The sequence below is a fragment of the Carya illinoinensis genome, chromosome 10, assembly GCF_018687715.1.
Source record: "Carya illinoinensis cultivar Pawnee chromosome 10, C.illinoinensisPawnee_v1, whole genome shotgun sequence".
Lineage (NCBI taxonomy): Eukaryota > Viridiplantae > Streptophyta > Magnoliopsida > Fagales > Juglandaceae > Carya > Carya illinoinensis.
Window position 1 is genome coordinate 14,394,923 of NC_056761.1, and position 16,202 is coordinate 14,411,124.

General features: G+C 39.3%; 1 protein-coding gene and 1 long non-coding RNA gene across 3 annotated transcripts; one reads left to right on the forward strand and one right to left on the reverse strand.

Moving 5' to 3' along the window:
* Positions 1–4,353: 4,353 nt before the first annotated feature.
* On the reverse strand, positions 4,354–5,918 carry LOC122278166. The gene is made up of 4 exons (XM_043088274.1): positions 5,769–5,918; positions 5,083–5,226; positions 4,868–5,002; positions 4,354–4,781 (listed from the first exon to the last, which is right to left on the reverse strand). The coding sequence occupies exons 1-4, from the start codon at positions 5,916–5,918 to the stop codon at positions 4,533–4,535; spliced, it is 678 nt and encodes a 225-aa protein (XP_042944208.1). The 3' UTR covers positions 4,354–4,532.
* On the forward strand, positions 5,777–9,238 carry LOC122278167. Of its 2 annotated transcripts, none has more exons than XR_006229308.1 (5): positions 5,777–6,655; positions 6,741–7,002; positions 7,082–7,141; positions 8,127–8,234; positions 9,026–9,238. It is a non-coding gene; the product is annotated as an uncharacterized LOC122278167 (long non-coding RNA). The 2 variants fall into 2 exon arrangements; XR_006229307.1 differs by having other exon boundaries at positions 5,784–6,655; positions 8,127–8,187.
* Positions 9,239–16,202: the final 6,964 nt, after the last annotated feature.

Genomic DNA, 16,202 nt, shown 5'->3' on the forward strand with positions numbered 1-16,202 from the left:
GTAAAAGAATCTTCTTGATTGGGTACATTTATTAAGACGGTTCATCTGGGTAGGGTTTTTTCTCTGTCCGATCCGAAACACGTATTGCAAAACCCAGACCTATTTTTGTAATATTCTTAGCAAATTAGTTCAAACAATGTAATCTGTAGTGGATTATTGTATAAGTTGCATGCATTTTATATGATGAATATTGATTTTTTTTACATGCATTTAGTTAAAAATTTAATTATTTGTTTATAGGCTTATAGATAAATTAGTTTGACATCATTGTTTTACATAAATTTAGTTTCCATTTTAATATATTTAGTTTTATAAAATTTAGGCTTTTAGATTAAAAAATATACTTTTCAACACAATTTTTTTCTTAAAAGAAATAAATAACATATAAGCTTAAAAAAAAAGAAAAAAGAAAAAAAATCAAATTGGATACAAACCTGGAACCCAGATTTCCAAATTTCAACAACTCGGATCCATCCAGGTTTCGAACTAGGTCATACCCGGTCTAATCCAGGTTGGAACCCAACCCAGATTTGAAACTTGGTTTCTGGGCTGGGTACCCGGTTTGGAACCCAGGTGAACTTGAAGAAGCTACCTGTAACTTGAAGAAGCTTAAAACAATAGCAGCAATCTGTGAGTCATCACTACAATTTTAAGCACCATTTTCTTATGTTATTAACTCTTTAACAAAATAACTACCAGACCTCAATGTTCTAGATCTTGAATGCAAATATCCATAGAATGCAATTGTTGGTTGAAACAATATTGGAAAAAAGAAATAAACCACACATGTTTGCTCTAATTGTGATAGTGTGAGGTATGAACAGAAATATTAATAATAGAAGTGTTCATGCCGCTATGAATAATCTTACATTAATAATATGCCTAGATGTCTGGCCAATGGCATGGACTATTAGACCTGAGATTTCATGGGTCTAGGTGTTGTGTACTTAATCTTTACACACAGTAGGAAGTTCAAGTATCTACACATAACCAATCTCATACAATAGCACAAAAAGAGCACAACAAGACCCATCATAAACTCAATCCATCTACTCACATTACATATGCATCGACATGCAAGAAAACATCAAGAAAGAGATCGTAGCCTCTTACTTGTTCAACACAAGTACAGATAATTTAGTGAGCCATCCACAACCAACATTCACAAACTAAATGTTGACAAGATAATATGCAGTGACTACCAGCATCAACAAACATCACTTCACAACACCTAGAAGAAAAGGGGGAAAAACAACATTAATAAAGGCTTGAAAGTTGAAGCTTGGGCATCAATAGTGGATAGCATAACCTAATTTATGAGGTAATGAAGCATCAGGACCCATGGGTGATGTAGAGTAGTTTCTTGTCAAGTGGAGGTTTTGAACTGTGTGGCTTGCCTTGAGATTTTAATACATGGTGTACTATTGGAAGAACTAGTCATGCTAATACTAGCATAAGTTATGGAAGTAAAGGCTAAGATTGTTAGCTTGATGAGCCCTTTTGGAAGTATATGTAGTTAGCTAAGCAAATTTTGAGGAAGAAATTCTTTTTTTTTTTTTTTGGGGGGGGGGGGGGGGTGGAGGATGTGAAGCCCAAGTCTATTTTTGTTTTCTTTAGAAAGATGAAGCCCAACATGTTGTTTAAGCGGGTTTTATTGTGTGTAGGTTTGAAAGAAGGGCCTAGCTCATGGGTGTGTGTGTGTGTGTGAGCCAGCCCAGCCCGTGCAAGTGAACCAAACCCCTCCCCCCTAAACCACGTCATTTTAGCCTTAGGAAGGGGAAAACCCTAACTTCATTTTTCCTTTTCTTTATTCTTTCTCCCTTTTCCTATGCTGCACCACTCTCAAACCCCCTTCACTCTCATTTTCTTCTTCTTGCCACTGTGACCTTGCCACTATTGCTGCTGCTACTACTGCCACTATCCAACCACCATAGTTGTTCCTCGTTGATAGCTCCTCCACTCCATCACCCTCTTTCCGTCGTCCATCCCTTGATGTCACTGCCACCGTCCATGTCTCTCAACCTTCCATCGTCATTGAGCCCTTCCCTCTCCCTCTATTTTTTCTTGGATCTCTCTCTCTCTCTCTCTTACCACCACCAACATTCGCTGCCATTAGACCTCAAGGATGGGTAGATCTACTAGGGGTCTCAGTCGCCTCTCAAATCTGCCATCAAACAATATCCTTATCTATGCCTTTTGCCATCACTTCTCTTTCTCAAATATATCGCCCATTGTCTCATAGCTCTGCCATCGCTGCCCAATCGTTTGACTTTAACTAGGGTGGCCTCTTTGATATGACATACATCCCTCTGATCCCTCTGTTTTCTCTCTTGGATCCTCTCCCTCATTCTGTTTTCATTTCTAAGGTTTCGTCGCCATGAGCAACTGCTCCCTACCGCATCCTAGTGGTCTTCTGAACACCCCCTCACCTTCCTCTTCCCATTTTCGACCTACTCTTCCCATGATTTCACCCAACCCAAGAGCTAAGGCTCTTTTTAGGTACTGCTCCGCTATGTGCCGCTACCCACTGCCATTGTCGCAGCCACCTTTGTAAGTCGTGTGACCTTGCGTGTTTATTATAATTTGTAGTTGGCGTTATTAGTTAATGGCATATTTTCCCACTCGTAGCAATGCTGATGCGCACACACACACACACACTCACGGGATCTCTTAAACGACATGTCCAATCATCCAGAATCTTCATTCTGCATTGGTAAGTAAAATCCTAGACTGAATCTTGGAATGCTGACATTGGAAAATATTTAAACTATGTTTTATTGCAGTCTAGTTGTGAATGCTTAACTGGTCAAGGGCATGAGGAGCGTTGGGATAAAATCTATAGTTGGTGATGGATTGTCGGCCGAGGGTTGGGTGAAATGTTGGGAATAGAGTGTAGTTGTGATTTGTGAATCTATGGTTCTGTGTGTTGTTCTACCATTGGTTGATGTATTTATTGACATTTCATCCAATAATGTTTTGTTGATACATTTACATTTTTATTGTCATTATTTCTATTTATCTTTTAATTGTGCTTTGCTCTATGTCAGTGCTATAAAATTTGGAAACAATGTTTTTGGTTTCAAAAGACAAATGAGATTTTTGTCGGTGTGCACATAACACAACCTCAAGCCGAGATGGGGCATTATCCCTGTGGAACACCTTGGTCACTCTGGAGCACGTAAAACTAAGTGACATCGCTTGGGTTGTTGCCAGGCAACAACGGGCTCAAACTAGATGGTAAGGCTCTCTTGCCAACTCTGTGGCCTCTCTGCTGGTGGATGCTAAAGGATGTCTGGTTATGTACATGCCAGGCGTGGAGTTAGGCATCACTCATTACGAAGTCACACACATGGTTGTTACCTGCAATATGACGAAGGGAGTCAAGGTGTGTGGATGGTCCCTAAGGGAGACCATGGTGTATGTTGTTGTTAAATGGATGCTATAAAAATGGATATTTGGATTTTTTTGAGTGGTTTTCTTGAATTATTGAGAAGGAAATTGATTTAGTACATTTTTGGTATTGCTGAAAGATTGCAATTTTCGCCTTTACAGTAAAGTGTGTATATTATTTTAGTGTTTTTATTTTTAGGTGTCATTCTATTGGCTTTACTTGTTGAAATTGCAAAATCTCATTCTGGTGTTCCTACCTTCGATTCCACTTTGCGGAACCATAGACTTTAATGCAGAGGACGGTTATAAGCTTGGAGAATCGGTTCCACCTGAGGAGTGAAGACTTGAGAACCTTTCCCTTTTTGTAGCGTTGTTTGGTGTTTTCCTTTTAATTAGCCAGATGACTGTATAAATTTTATGTCAAGGATTGGGAGACCGATTACTTATGAATATTTTGCATCAGCTTATAATTTAAATTTCCTGGTACAATTAGCAGGTCAATCTACCCTTTTTATTTTTCCGCTATGTTTATAAAATGCACACTTTTATATTACATGATTGCACACACACTTTCTTCCACTTAGCACTTGGGGTGTGTGACCTGAGTGGCCAGCACCTCGGCATTGTAACTCCTGTCAAATCACATGTGGGGGTTGACGGCTCTACTGCGTTCTTTCAAAATATTCATGGAGTGCATCAGCACTTCTTTTGCCAAGTCTAAGGTGTCGGACATTGTCAATATAATTCCGTGCATTTTTCTCAATAAATTTAAGATTCTTGAATCCACCAACCTCAACAGCCAATGCGTTAATACTTTTGACCATACCTATACCTGACTTGTTGTTAATGTCTAGTTGCCTCTTCACGAAATTATCAATAGTTTGATTACATCTAAAGAATCTTGTCTTTTGTGGACTTAGCCCATGGTTGTGTGAATTTTGAATAGTAGTTATGCGCAAGACATCACCAACCATGATTGCATTAATCTTCGCCTTAAAATCGGTCTTCGTTGTTGGGCATGGTTTAGAAAAGTTGGTAGTATAGCTCCTTGCCTTACCACCACGAGCACAACCAATTGTTACATATCTAAGACTCCCATCATCTTCCCTTTTACCTCTTTGGGTTATTATGCCAAACCCAGCTTATTTCCCATATTGCTTATAGTATTCAATAAGTTCTTGCTCAGTTTTAAAAAACATTCCTGGTGTTGGCTCTAAAACCCCATTAGCTACTTCCTCATCATTTCTCACATTTGTGATATCTGGATAAGTACTACTTTCAGAAGATAATAGCGATCTCCTAGTAGATGAGATGGGTTTTGTCATGTCCTTAGGATTACTTGAACATCTCGAATATGGAATTTGTTGTCCAAATGGGACTCCCATCAATTCCTGCAAGTTAAAATATCAAATCATAAATGTAACCTCGACAAATCCCTTGCTTGGAACATAACCAATTTGAAAATTAAATTTATCACCTTGTTTCTCCATAAAAAAAGGGTTGGCATTTGGACGCGATGCAAAAGGTGGAAGATATGTAGTGGCATAGTCTCATGGTATCCATGCATATAGTTATACATTGACCAATCTGAATATAATGGTCTTGATATTTCCTGAAATAATATCAAATAATGATTTATAACAAAATTACAAATCAAACTGACAACATGGCTTTCGGGTTAGACAAGAATACCTGTGTGAATGCAGTAGTGTTGGAAGGTATTGTTGCAATGTTCATAGGCATTGTAGCAGTGTGGCCAAGCATTGCAACAATGTTGGTAGGTCTTGCATATGTACTTTCTTCCCCTTTCTCCATCGAATTGTACACCAAGAATACCTATTTAGAGTACAAAACTAACATCAAGAATGAACCATCTTGATATATTTAAGCACAACAAGAAATTAAAAAAATTAAATAAGTACAAAGTTTTGGTACCAAAAAGACAACTTGTGTTCGATCTAAAGAAAAAACCACACTTGCTGATTCTAACATTACAAAGCACAAGCTTGATTCTAACATAAGACGTGGTTTTTTACAAATTATATCTTTTTTTTAACAAAATAATGAGAAAACATATTGACTATTATTTAGAAACTACTTTTCCACTACAATAACATGTAGACCCCAGACACTTTTGGGCGACTCAACAAAAATTACAATAAAAATTATAGATTTATCCCTTTGGACCCAAAACCAAAAACACCTATGGGAGACCCAAAACAATGTGAGTTTCTTCTTATTTATGCTTACAAGAGATTCTTCAGTGTACTAGTTTATGATGTCTTTAACAAATGTAGAGACTTCAATAAGAGAAATACTTTTCTTTTCTAAAAAATGAAAGACATCGGCACATCCAAAAATATATTGATAAACCTCACTTTTTGGTAGAGGGAATGTAACATCCTGGCCCTTTGGATTCTTTTCTTTTCCCTTCTCTTTGTTTCCCCTGCTTTCATGCATCCACAACACTGAGTAACCTTCCCTACCCCCACGACGTCGTTTGAGGTGAGTTTCATCTTTCCACACATATTTTATCTTTCCAACGGTTTTTCAATTCAGTTTCTGCACTTCCGAAGATTCCTCCACCCAATCTCTTTTATCTCCATGTCTTGGCAGTTTGAAGTTTCAACTTCCTTTCCGCTTTTTAGTTCTCTCCTTTATTTCATTCCCCGTCCATCACTCAGATCATTTTCTCTATCCATATCTCTCTTGCTCTCGATCTTCTCTCTCTCTGACTGAGTTTCTCCCGTTCACTGCAACCGCTAGTTAGTCTTCATGATCTATAAGAACCTGCTTCACCACCCTAAACCAAACCATGCATACAGCCACCCTCCCTACCCCTTCACGTCACAGCCATGCACCATGGTGGGAAACTTGTACCCCCCACTGCCCAGCCCCTCGAGAAAATTTCTACCACCGTGTCCCCTGCCATAACGACAACGCCGCCCCCATCTCGCAGCGCAACAACTCCGAAGGGAAACCAACTTGCCGAGTTCTCTCCTGCACGACAGAAGATGCAAGCCTACAATCCATAATCCTCCACCGTGCTGCCCCTGCACCTCTAGCCTCACCACTAACCGAGCATTAGCACCCCAAAGCCGAGCCAACAACCTCTGTTTTTATGCAAGAAAACAGAGCAGCTGTTGTGCTTTCAGCCTCTTGCGCGTCGGAAGCCTAACCTCGCCGTCATCACCTTGACGTCGTCTCCTTTTGCATGGAAGGTTCCATCCAGCACTGCGCATTTACCCCGTTGTTTTTCCTCTGGGTAAGCACACAGCCTTTTCTCCGTTTCTCTTCCGCACGCCGTGTTCTCTCTATTTCATCTCTCTCTGTTTTCCTCTCTTTCTCAGCTCCACCACCACGCAAGTAAGGGCCGCCGTCGCTGACCTTGTTTCCGCCTGGAACTCTAGCAGCAGCACCACCGCCGGGCCTTTCCAAAACACCAACAACATCTGTTTCTTAACAAGAAAACAGAGCACCTGCTTTCCCCACCGTTGGTCACAAACTAACTGTGGATCTCAAACCTGTTAGCCGCCATTCTTAGCCGAGCTTCGAAGCCCCATAAACTCAACCTCCGTCGATTAGTGCCGCTGCTTCTTCTTCTTTCATTGGGTATGTTTCGGCCACCCAAAGTATTCTTCTCTCTCTTCGTGCTCTCTCACTCATCACTCTTTTTCTCTCTGTTGTTCAGCCGTTTGTCACTGTCGACCCACCCACTGCCAGTTTTCAGTTGCTATCCTTCTTCATCTCTGTAAGCCGCTGCTCAACTCTCTAGTTTTAGAAATGTTTTTATTACGTTGAGTTGCTTTTAACGTTTGGTTTTCATGCAAGGGTTGTTACTGTTTTAGTTTCACTGTTATAATACTTAAAGTTGTTTGGGCTTTGAGAGAGTTTGAAGAGAATTCACCACACGACTTGAGGTGGTGCATATGTCTATTTATATTCATGACGTAGAATATTATAAATCAATCTAGAATTAATCTAGAATATTTACATATCATTGACAATGGAAATAACGGAAAGAATATCCTAGAATTAGGCTAGAATCATGGAATAAAATTGTTACAAGAATTATGCCTTAGATTGAGGCAAAGTATCATCAACAGGCTTAACGTTGTCTTTAAGTGGACTTATTTTTAATTCATGTTAGTGCTGAAATTTTATTCGTTTTACTGAAAATATTTAAAGATTTTAAATTATGTTATTAAGTATAGATTTTTACTATTTTGGTTTCAAGAGTAAATTTTAACCGTATAATTCTTTTTCTTTAAATCTGATTAAATGAAATGGTATTGTTTATTTTAATAGATTTTGACATAATTATACTTTTAATATTATATTTATAAAATATAGGTATATGTTAAGAATATTTAAATGATATGGGTATTTTTAGATTTCTTGTAAATTTGGATAATTATGTTAATTATAACCAAGTAAACATATTTTTAAGTGAGAAGGTTTTCACGACTTATTTTATTGGATTTTAAAAAGGTCATAGCTTTCTAATATTTTAAAATATCAGTATTCATTGATTTTTGTATTAAACAGAATAGTTATTCAATTATGTTTTACGGTACAAATTCGATTAAGTGGATATTGATGGATTTGGAAAAATGATAGTATGTTAGGAATTATAAGAATTTTTGGCTTTGAGTTATTAAAATATGTATTTTATGTATAAATGCGAGAATTCTATTCAATTGGAGATTTATTCAAGTGACATGAATTTTCTATAGGTGATTATTGATGTTCGTTTCGCACTTCTGTGAGGAAATTCAAAGAGGTTAAGAAGTACAGGTGAGCGGGGTTCCTATGCTAGATTTGCATAAAAAAAATGATTTGAGGTTGGTTTGTAAAAATGTGCATGTTATATTTTTAAAAGAAAACGTGAAAACGACCTCAGTTATATGTTTTGCATTCACCCATGAATCTATATGAAAGAGAAAATGCTTTTTGACATAAAAATTGTAGACATGAGCAATATTGACATGTTCTGAAATGTGAAAAAGAGCGAATATGATATTCGAGCCTTTTGTTCATGTGATATGAAATGTTTTGGATCTATTATTGATCATTTGGAAATTATATGAATATGAAAAACCTTTAGCATACTTATCTATTATTATTCTGATTCTGTATATGGTTCCGATATGATGATACTGGTTCACGTGACATCGTTGGTACCAACATAATATGATATGATATGAGTGCACCTACTTTGTTTCCAAAGTGGTTTTTTATGTGTTCTTTCCTGTGTGTACACTCGGGACTCTGAGATTGTAAAAGATAAAGTTTCACAATATGATACTGCCTGGTTTAGCCACCGAGGATAGCACAACCCTACCACGGGGGTATACAATATGATACAATACGGTATGATATAATAAGATGAGGATGTTTAGTTATGTTATGCCAAAATGTTTTTAAATATGAACAGTTAGTTTTCTGAATATGAAAAGATTGAAATGTCGCTCTGTTTTCCTGATAATATGTTTTGAGATCTACATATGAAAATGAAATGTTTTTGTTTCCTGCATATGAAACTTTATGAAAAGGCTCATGTTGTACACACTAATATATGTGTTTTGCTTATTGAGTTATTGATAACTCACTCCTATCTCCATAATATTTTCAGATGATTGAATGTTTCAGCTGATGATCAAGATTCGAAAGCATGTATAAGGCTAAGTGATCAAAGTGGATTAAGTACAAAGATGGTACTTTGGTTATTAGAGAATTTTATTCAGTAGTTTTGTTTTGCTTTGTCAACTTGGTATTTTGGAAAGTTGATATTTATTTTGAGGTTTTGTAGTCTTTAGAATGAATAAGAGTAGTTGATTTGAAACAATGAGGTATATGAGTAATTGAGGAATTGGAGTTTTTACTTGTATTGTGAAGATATGATTTTAAGTGTTACGAAGTAACTCTCCGCCCATTTGGGATTGGGGCTTTACAAGGAAACTATGATTACATCAACCAAAATAAACAAACATTATAGGGGAAAACAACATCCAATCTAACCATTTAGTCTATTATAAGGAAGACCCAAACTATCTGTGTGTAACAGGCCCGACCTTGAGAAGGTGTGGAATGTCCCTATAAGAAGTCCAGGTCTATGAGAAACCGTTGGAACCCATTTGAGCAAGAAAATTTGTAGGTGCATTCCCTAGTCTGAAAGTGTGTCGAATAGTAAATTGAATCTGCTGAAGGGAAACCAAAATCTCATCCCAATACTCCTCAAGATACCAAACTCCACAAGTGGAAGATTTTAGCCAGTTTGCCAAAAGCAACGAGTTCATTTCTATTTCCACCCTTGTGGTGCATAAGCTCTTAAGGATATGTACCCCATGTAGGAGCGCCAAACATTCTGCAAAATTTCTCCTGCCTTGACCCAGAGACACCGAGAAAGCCATCACCAGTTTTCCTTGATCATTCTGAATCACACCACCAGCCCCCGATTGTCCCAAATTTCCGCGGGAGCTCCCGTCTACGTTTAGTTTAAGCCACCCATGCATTGGTTTCACCCACCTAACTGTTGAGGTCCACCTATGTGTTGAGAACCACCCATGTGCATTGGAAAGTATTTAGCATCTCCAGCATGTCTCCGGCGCATGTTAGGTGGAGGGAGAAGCTCTACCTCTCCTATAAATCGGAGAGGATAGCTGAAGCAAAAATCATCCAACAAGAGGAGTTATGAGAGTGTGAGTTTGTAGTGCCATTTGAGATAGAGAGTAGTTTTGAGAGAGTATTTGTAATCGTGTACAAACACATTGAATAGCAAGTTTCCGCTCCAGCGGACATAGGCAAATTGTCGAACCACTTAAATATTGTCTTTATCTATTTTGTGTTTGTTTTCTGGGCGGCATTGGGCACAACAATTGGTATCAAAGCTTTGGTTTGTGCTGCCCATAAAATTCCAGTTGATCAAAATCAACTTTGGATCACACCACAACATTCCTCTTGTCAAGACGGATCCGTTGCAGCAAACGACATCGAAAACTACCACCGGAAGAGCCCTCACGTGCCTCCAGAAGTAGGAGAGTGGCCTTCACACGCCTCAGTCGCAACCAGAAGATGAAGACGACTGAACCACACGTGCCCTAGGGAGCTCTCTGCATCGGAGGTTGAAGACGTGTGAATTACACTTCCCCACGAGCCCCCACGCACCCTAGGGAGCTCTCTGCACTTGTACAACACGCTTCTCACCCGCCCCCCACGCGCACAAGTAGCTGAAGCGCGTGTATTCCATGCACCAACGTGCCACCAGACGCCCTATTGTAGCGTGTGTATCTCACGCCAGGTGATCTACACCGCCCGTTTTTTAGAACCTTGTTGGGCTTGATCTAAGCCATTTGGAGTCTGATTTCAGCGATCAAATAATGCTTTCCAACTATTTGGATCATCCCGGACTCATCCGTATGGTTAGAATTTTGAAAATTTTTTGTCAAAATTTTTCTAAATTCATATGGAAGGTTTTGGAAGATATAGGAACTTTGGAAATTCCGGTAGCTCTGGGCGTAGGTCCACAGTTTCAAATGCCAAGTTTGAAGTTGAGAAGTTCGATGGAACCAGCAGCTTCGACATGTGGCAGTGTGAAGTTATTGACGTTTTGATCCAATAAGAGTTGGATATTGCGTTGGAAGAAAGACCAGATGATATGACTGAAAACTATTGGAGGAAGCTTAATACTCAAGTTTGTAGTACAATCCGGTTATTCCTTACCAAAGAACAGAAGTATTTTGTCATGAGAGAGACAAATGCTAGGGAACTTTGGCAGAAATTGGAAGATAAATTCATGAAGAAGAGCATTGAGAGCCGTTTGCACTTTAAGAAAAAGCTCTTTAGATTCCAATTTCATGAAGGTATATTTATGTCTGAACATCTGAATAGTTACAATCAAAATTCTTGCTAATTTATTAAACTTGGATGTTGAAATCCAAGATGAAGATAAAGCTTTACTTTTGTTGAATTCTTTGCCTGATACATATGAACATTTAATTACTACACTATTGTATGGGAAGGAAAAGATTAGTTTTGACGATGTATCTAGTTCTTTAATTAGCAATGAGTACCGCAAAAAAGATAAGCAGGTATAGTTAGATACATCAAGTGAAGCGTTCACAGCAAGATGGAGACCACAGTCAAGGAATCCTGGAAAGAAGAAAGGTTTTCAATCGAAAACCCGGGCCATATCACATGGTTCATTAGTTGGAAGAAAACTCGCCAAAGACGAGTGTTCCTTTTGTCACAACAAAGGACATTGGAAGAAGGATTGTCCCAAGCTGAAGGAACAACAACAAAATCAACCCACCACAACCAATGTCGTGGACAAAGATGACGATTCAGATTTTTCTTGACAAGTTCATCATTCATTTGTCATCCTGATGACTAGATTATGGATTCCGGATGTACCTATCACATGTGTCCCAATCGGGACTGGTTTATTGACTTTACAAAAATTGAGAGTGGAGCAGTACTTATGGGCAATGACAGTGCCTATAAGACTCAGGGAATAGGTAGCATTCGGTTAAAGCTGCACAATGGTAGCGTCAAGACTCTAACAGAAGTTCGGTACGTTCCGAACTTGTGGAAGAATCTCATCTCACTGGGATCTCTGGATTCAAAGGGATTTAGAATCACCATTGAAGACAGAACTCTCAAAGTACTAATGGGAGTTCAGGTGGCAATGAAGGGTTTGAGGCGAGGAAGTACTGTTGATGGAAAAGCTTCCACATGCTGTGAGAAGCTAGATGAGACTGATGCCGACGCCACCAGTCTTTGGCATATGTGTATGGGACACACTGGAGAAAAATTTTTGCAAACACTAGTGAAATAAGGCTTACTCAAAGGTGCCAAGACTGGTAAACTGTCTTTCTATGAGCACTGTGTATTGGGGAAGTAGAGGCAGATCAAGTTTGGAATCGTTGTACACAATACACAGGGAATACTTGACTATGTACACTCTGATGTTTGGCGACCTACCCAAAATGCATCTTTGGGAGGTAAGCATTGGTTTGTAACTTTTGTAGATGATTATTCTCGTCGTGTGTGAGTGTATACGATGAAGGATAAAGATGAAGTGCTGAAAATCTTCCTTGATTGGAAGAAAATGATTGAGACTCAGACTGGCGGAAAGATCAAGCGGCTTAGATCTAATAATAGAGGTGAGTACACTTCAAACCCCTTCATGGAAGTATGCCGGGGAGAGGGAATTGTCAGACACTTCACGATACGAGGTACACCGCGGCAAAATGGTGTGGCAGAATGAATGAACTGTACTTTATTAGAGAAAGTACGATGTATGTTACTAGATGCTGAATTCAATAAATAATTTTGGGCTGAAGCTGTGACATATGCCTGCCACCTCATCAACCGACTACTCGTAGCTGCCAATGACGGGAAGACACCCACTGAAATGTGGAAAGGTACTCATACTACTGATTATGACTCTTTACACATTTTTGGATGTCCTGCTTACTATCATACTCAAGGAAGTAAGCTTGACCCTAGAGCTAAGAAAGCAAAATTCTTAGACTTTAGTACTAGTGTGAAAGGGTATAGACTCTGGTGCATAGAGTCTAAGAAGGTTATCACCCGTAGAGATGTAACATTCAACGAGTCTGAGATGCTTAAGTCAAATAAGCATAAAGATTCTAATGAAGGCAACCATGATAGTGAAACACCTGGTGATTCGCAAAAGGTGGAGTTTTCCACTCAAAATGATTCAGGAGAAACAAATGGAGAGCACGGACAAGATGAGGTTGATAGTCCAGTCACAATACCTCCGTGTCAACTTGAATCAATTGCAACCAACAGACCGAGATGAAACAAACGTCTACCAACACGTTTTGCAGACTACGTGACTTATACACTACCAGTTGAACGGGGTGAGATCCCAACCACTTACAGAGAATCCATACAGTCTAGTGAACAAGTCGAATGGACAAAGGCGATGAATGAAGAGATGCAGTCTCTTCACCAGAACCAGACTTGGGAGCTAGTGCCGCTTCCAAAAGGAAAGAAGACAATTGGCTATAAGTGGATCTTTAATCAGAAAGATGATCAAGCTGCTAAAAATGGAGTGCGATACAAAGCTAGGTTGGTAGCCAAGGGCTACGCTCAGACAGAGGGAATTGACTACAGTGAAGTATTCTCTCCTGTTGTGAAGCATTCATCCATTCGGATATTGCTAGCTTTGGTTGCACAATATGATCTTAAGTTAGCACAGCTTGATGTGAAAACAATTTTCTTACATGGTGATCTGGAAAATGAGATTTATCTATCTCAACTAGAAGGTTTTAAGGAAGTTGGAAAAGAAAATTGGGTCTGTAGTATGAAAAGTCTCTCTATGGCTTGAAGCAGTCACCTCAACAATGGTACAAATGTTACAATCGCTTTATGATGGACCTAAGATACACTCGTTGTCAATACGATCACTATGTGTATTTCAGAAAACTTGCAAATGGATCTTTCATTTATTTGCTTTTATAAGTAGATAATATGTTAATTGCATGTAAAAGCAAGGGGGAGATAAATCGTTTAAAAACTCAGTTGAGTTATGAGTTTGAAATGAAAGATCTGGAAGAAGCACAGAGAATATTGGGGATGGAGATCATCAGAGATAGGGTAAAGGTACAGTTCACCTTACTCAAAAGTAGTATCTGAAGAGAATACTGCAACGCTTCAACATCGACTCGAAGACGAAGCCAGTGAGTACTCCTATGGCCCCAATTTCAAGCTCAGTGCATTGCAGTCTCCTAAAGATGAAGAAGAGAGGGACTACATGAGGAATGCCCCATATGCAAGTATTGTTGGAAGCTTAATGTACGCCATGGTGTGTACACGACCTGATATCTCCTAGGCCGTTAGCTTAGTTAGTCGCTATATGCATAATCATGGAAAGGCTCATTGGCATGCGGCTAAGTGGATTCTACGGTATATTATAGGGACCGTAGATATTCGTTTGAAGTTCGAGAAGAGTGAAGATAGTTTAGGTACTGGATATGTTGACTTAGACTATGCATGTGATCTTGACAAATGCTAATCGACAACTAGATATGTGTTCACTATGGCTGGAGGACCAGTTAGTTGGCGATCAACTTTGCAGTCTACAATTGAATTATCATCCACTTAGGCTGAATACATGGTTGTAACAGAAGTTGTGAAAGAAGCCATTTGGTTATAGGGATTGGTAACAGACTTGGGCTTTAAGCAGCAAGAGGTTACCATTTACTGTGACAGTCAAAGTGCAATTCATTTGGCCAATAATCAAGTGTCTCACTCTTGAAAAAAACACATAGATGTCTGTTTTCACTTCGTACGTGAGATATTGGAAGAAGGGTACATTCTAGTTCAGAAGATTGGCACTAAAGATAATCCAGTAGATATGTTGACGAAAGTCATCACTGGGATCAAGTTCCAACACTGCTTGGACTTGATTAATATCTCACACTACTAAGCACCTACGGGTGCATTGGCACCTTAGGGCGCATTTGATAGTGAAAATATTTCATGGCAAAAACAAACGAACATTTCGATGAGGGGGTGCAATCATTGGAAGGATACAACATGTAGTATGGCACACTCGGATGGAGGGGGTGATTGTTGAGGTCCACCCATGTGTTGATGTCTACCCATGTGTTGAGATCCACCCATGTGCATTGGAAAGCATTTAGTATCTCCAGCATGTCTCCAACGCATGTTAGGTGGAGGGAAAAGCTCTACCTCTCCTATAATTAGGAGAGGATACCTGAAGCAAAAATCATCCAACAAAAGGAGTTCTGAGAGTGTGAGTTTGTAGTGCCATTTGAGATATAGAGTAGTTTTGAGAGAGTATTTGTAATCATGTACAAATACATTGAATAGCAAGTTTCCACTCAAGTGGACGTAAGCAAATTACCGAACCACTTAAATACTATCTCTATCTATTTTGTATTTGTTTTCTTGGCGGCATTGGGCACAACACTAACTGCCTGAGCAGATTTCCTTTTTCTAGTTTGTAGGGGAAATTCATATCCTCAAGCACCTGTACATCACGACTAGTTAACGGTTTTCTGGTCTTTAATTTTCCCGCAACTTTGGCAATCCAGACCTTAAGACTGTGCGGCCGATTCCACTGCATCCTCCATCAACACTTTGCAGCGCCTGGACCAGAGTTTCCATGTGATAATGGAACGTATGAGACCAATAAGTTGCCCCATTGTTGACGATTTTGCTGCCTTTGTAAACCAAAATTCCACTGTGTTCCACCAACTCCTATTTGATTCATGTTGCAATCCTACGAATGCAGCACATCTCGACCAAATGAACTGTGCTACTTCTCCTGTCGCAAGCACATGACTTTGATCCTCATAAGCCCCTTGAGCGCAACAGTTGCACCGTGATACCACTAGGATTTCGACTTTGCGAACTTTGTCGTCCACACTTAGAGCGATGTTCATAGCCTTCCACATGGTTGTCACGATATTCTTTGGTAAACTTGAATGCCAAATCCAGCTAGCCAATATTTGTTTTGGGGTTTTAACATGAAGACACTCCCAAGCACTTCGTGTGGAAAATTTCCCATCATCCTTGGTAGTCCACACCAGAATGTCCTCCCCTTCCTTTCTTTTACTCAATAGATTAGCTATTTCCTCTGCTTTAACTGGCCCCACTAGGCTATTAAGCATGTCTAAATCACAACCCGACTCCAAAAAACATTCCTTTACTTGAAGCCGATGGGAACCAATAGTTGGTAAGTGCGCCCCAAGTGCATCCTCACCCAGCCAGAAGGACAACTCCCCATTTTTAACCTTCCATTTAGAGTGTTCAAT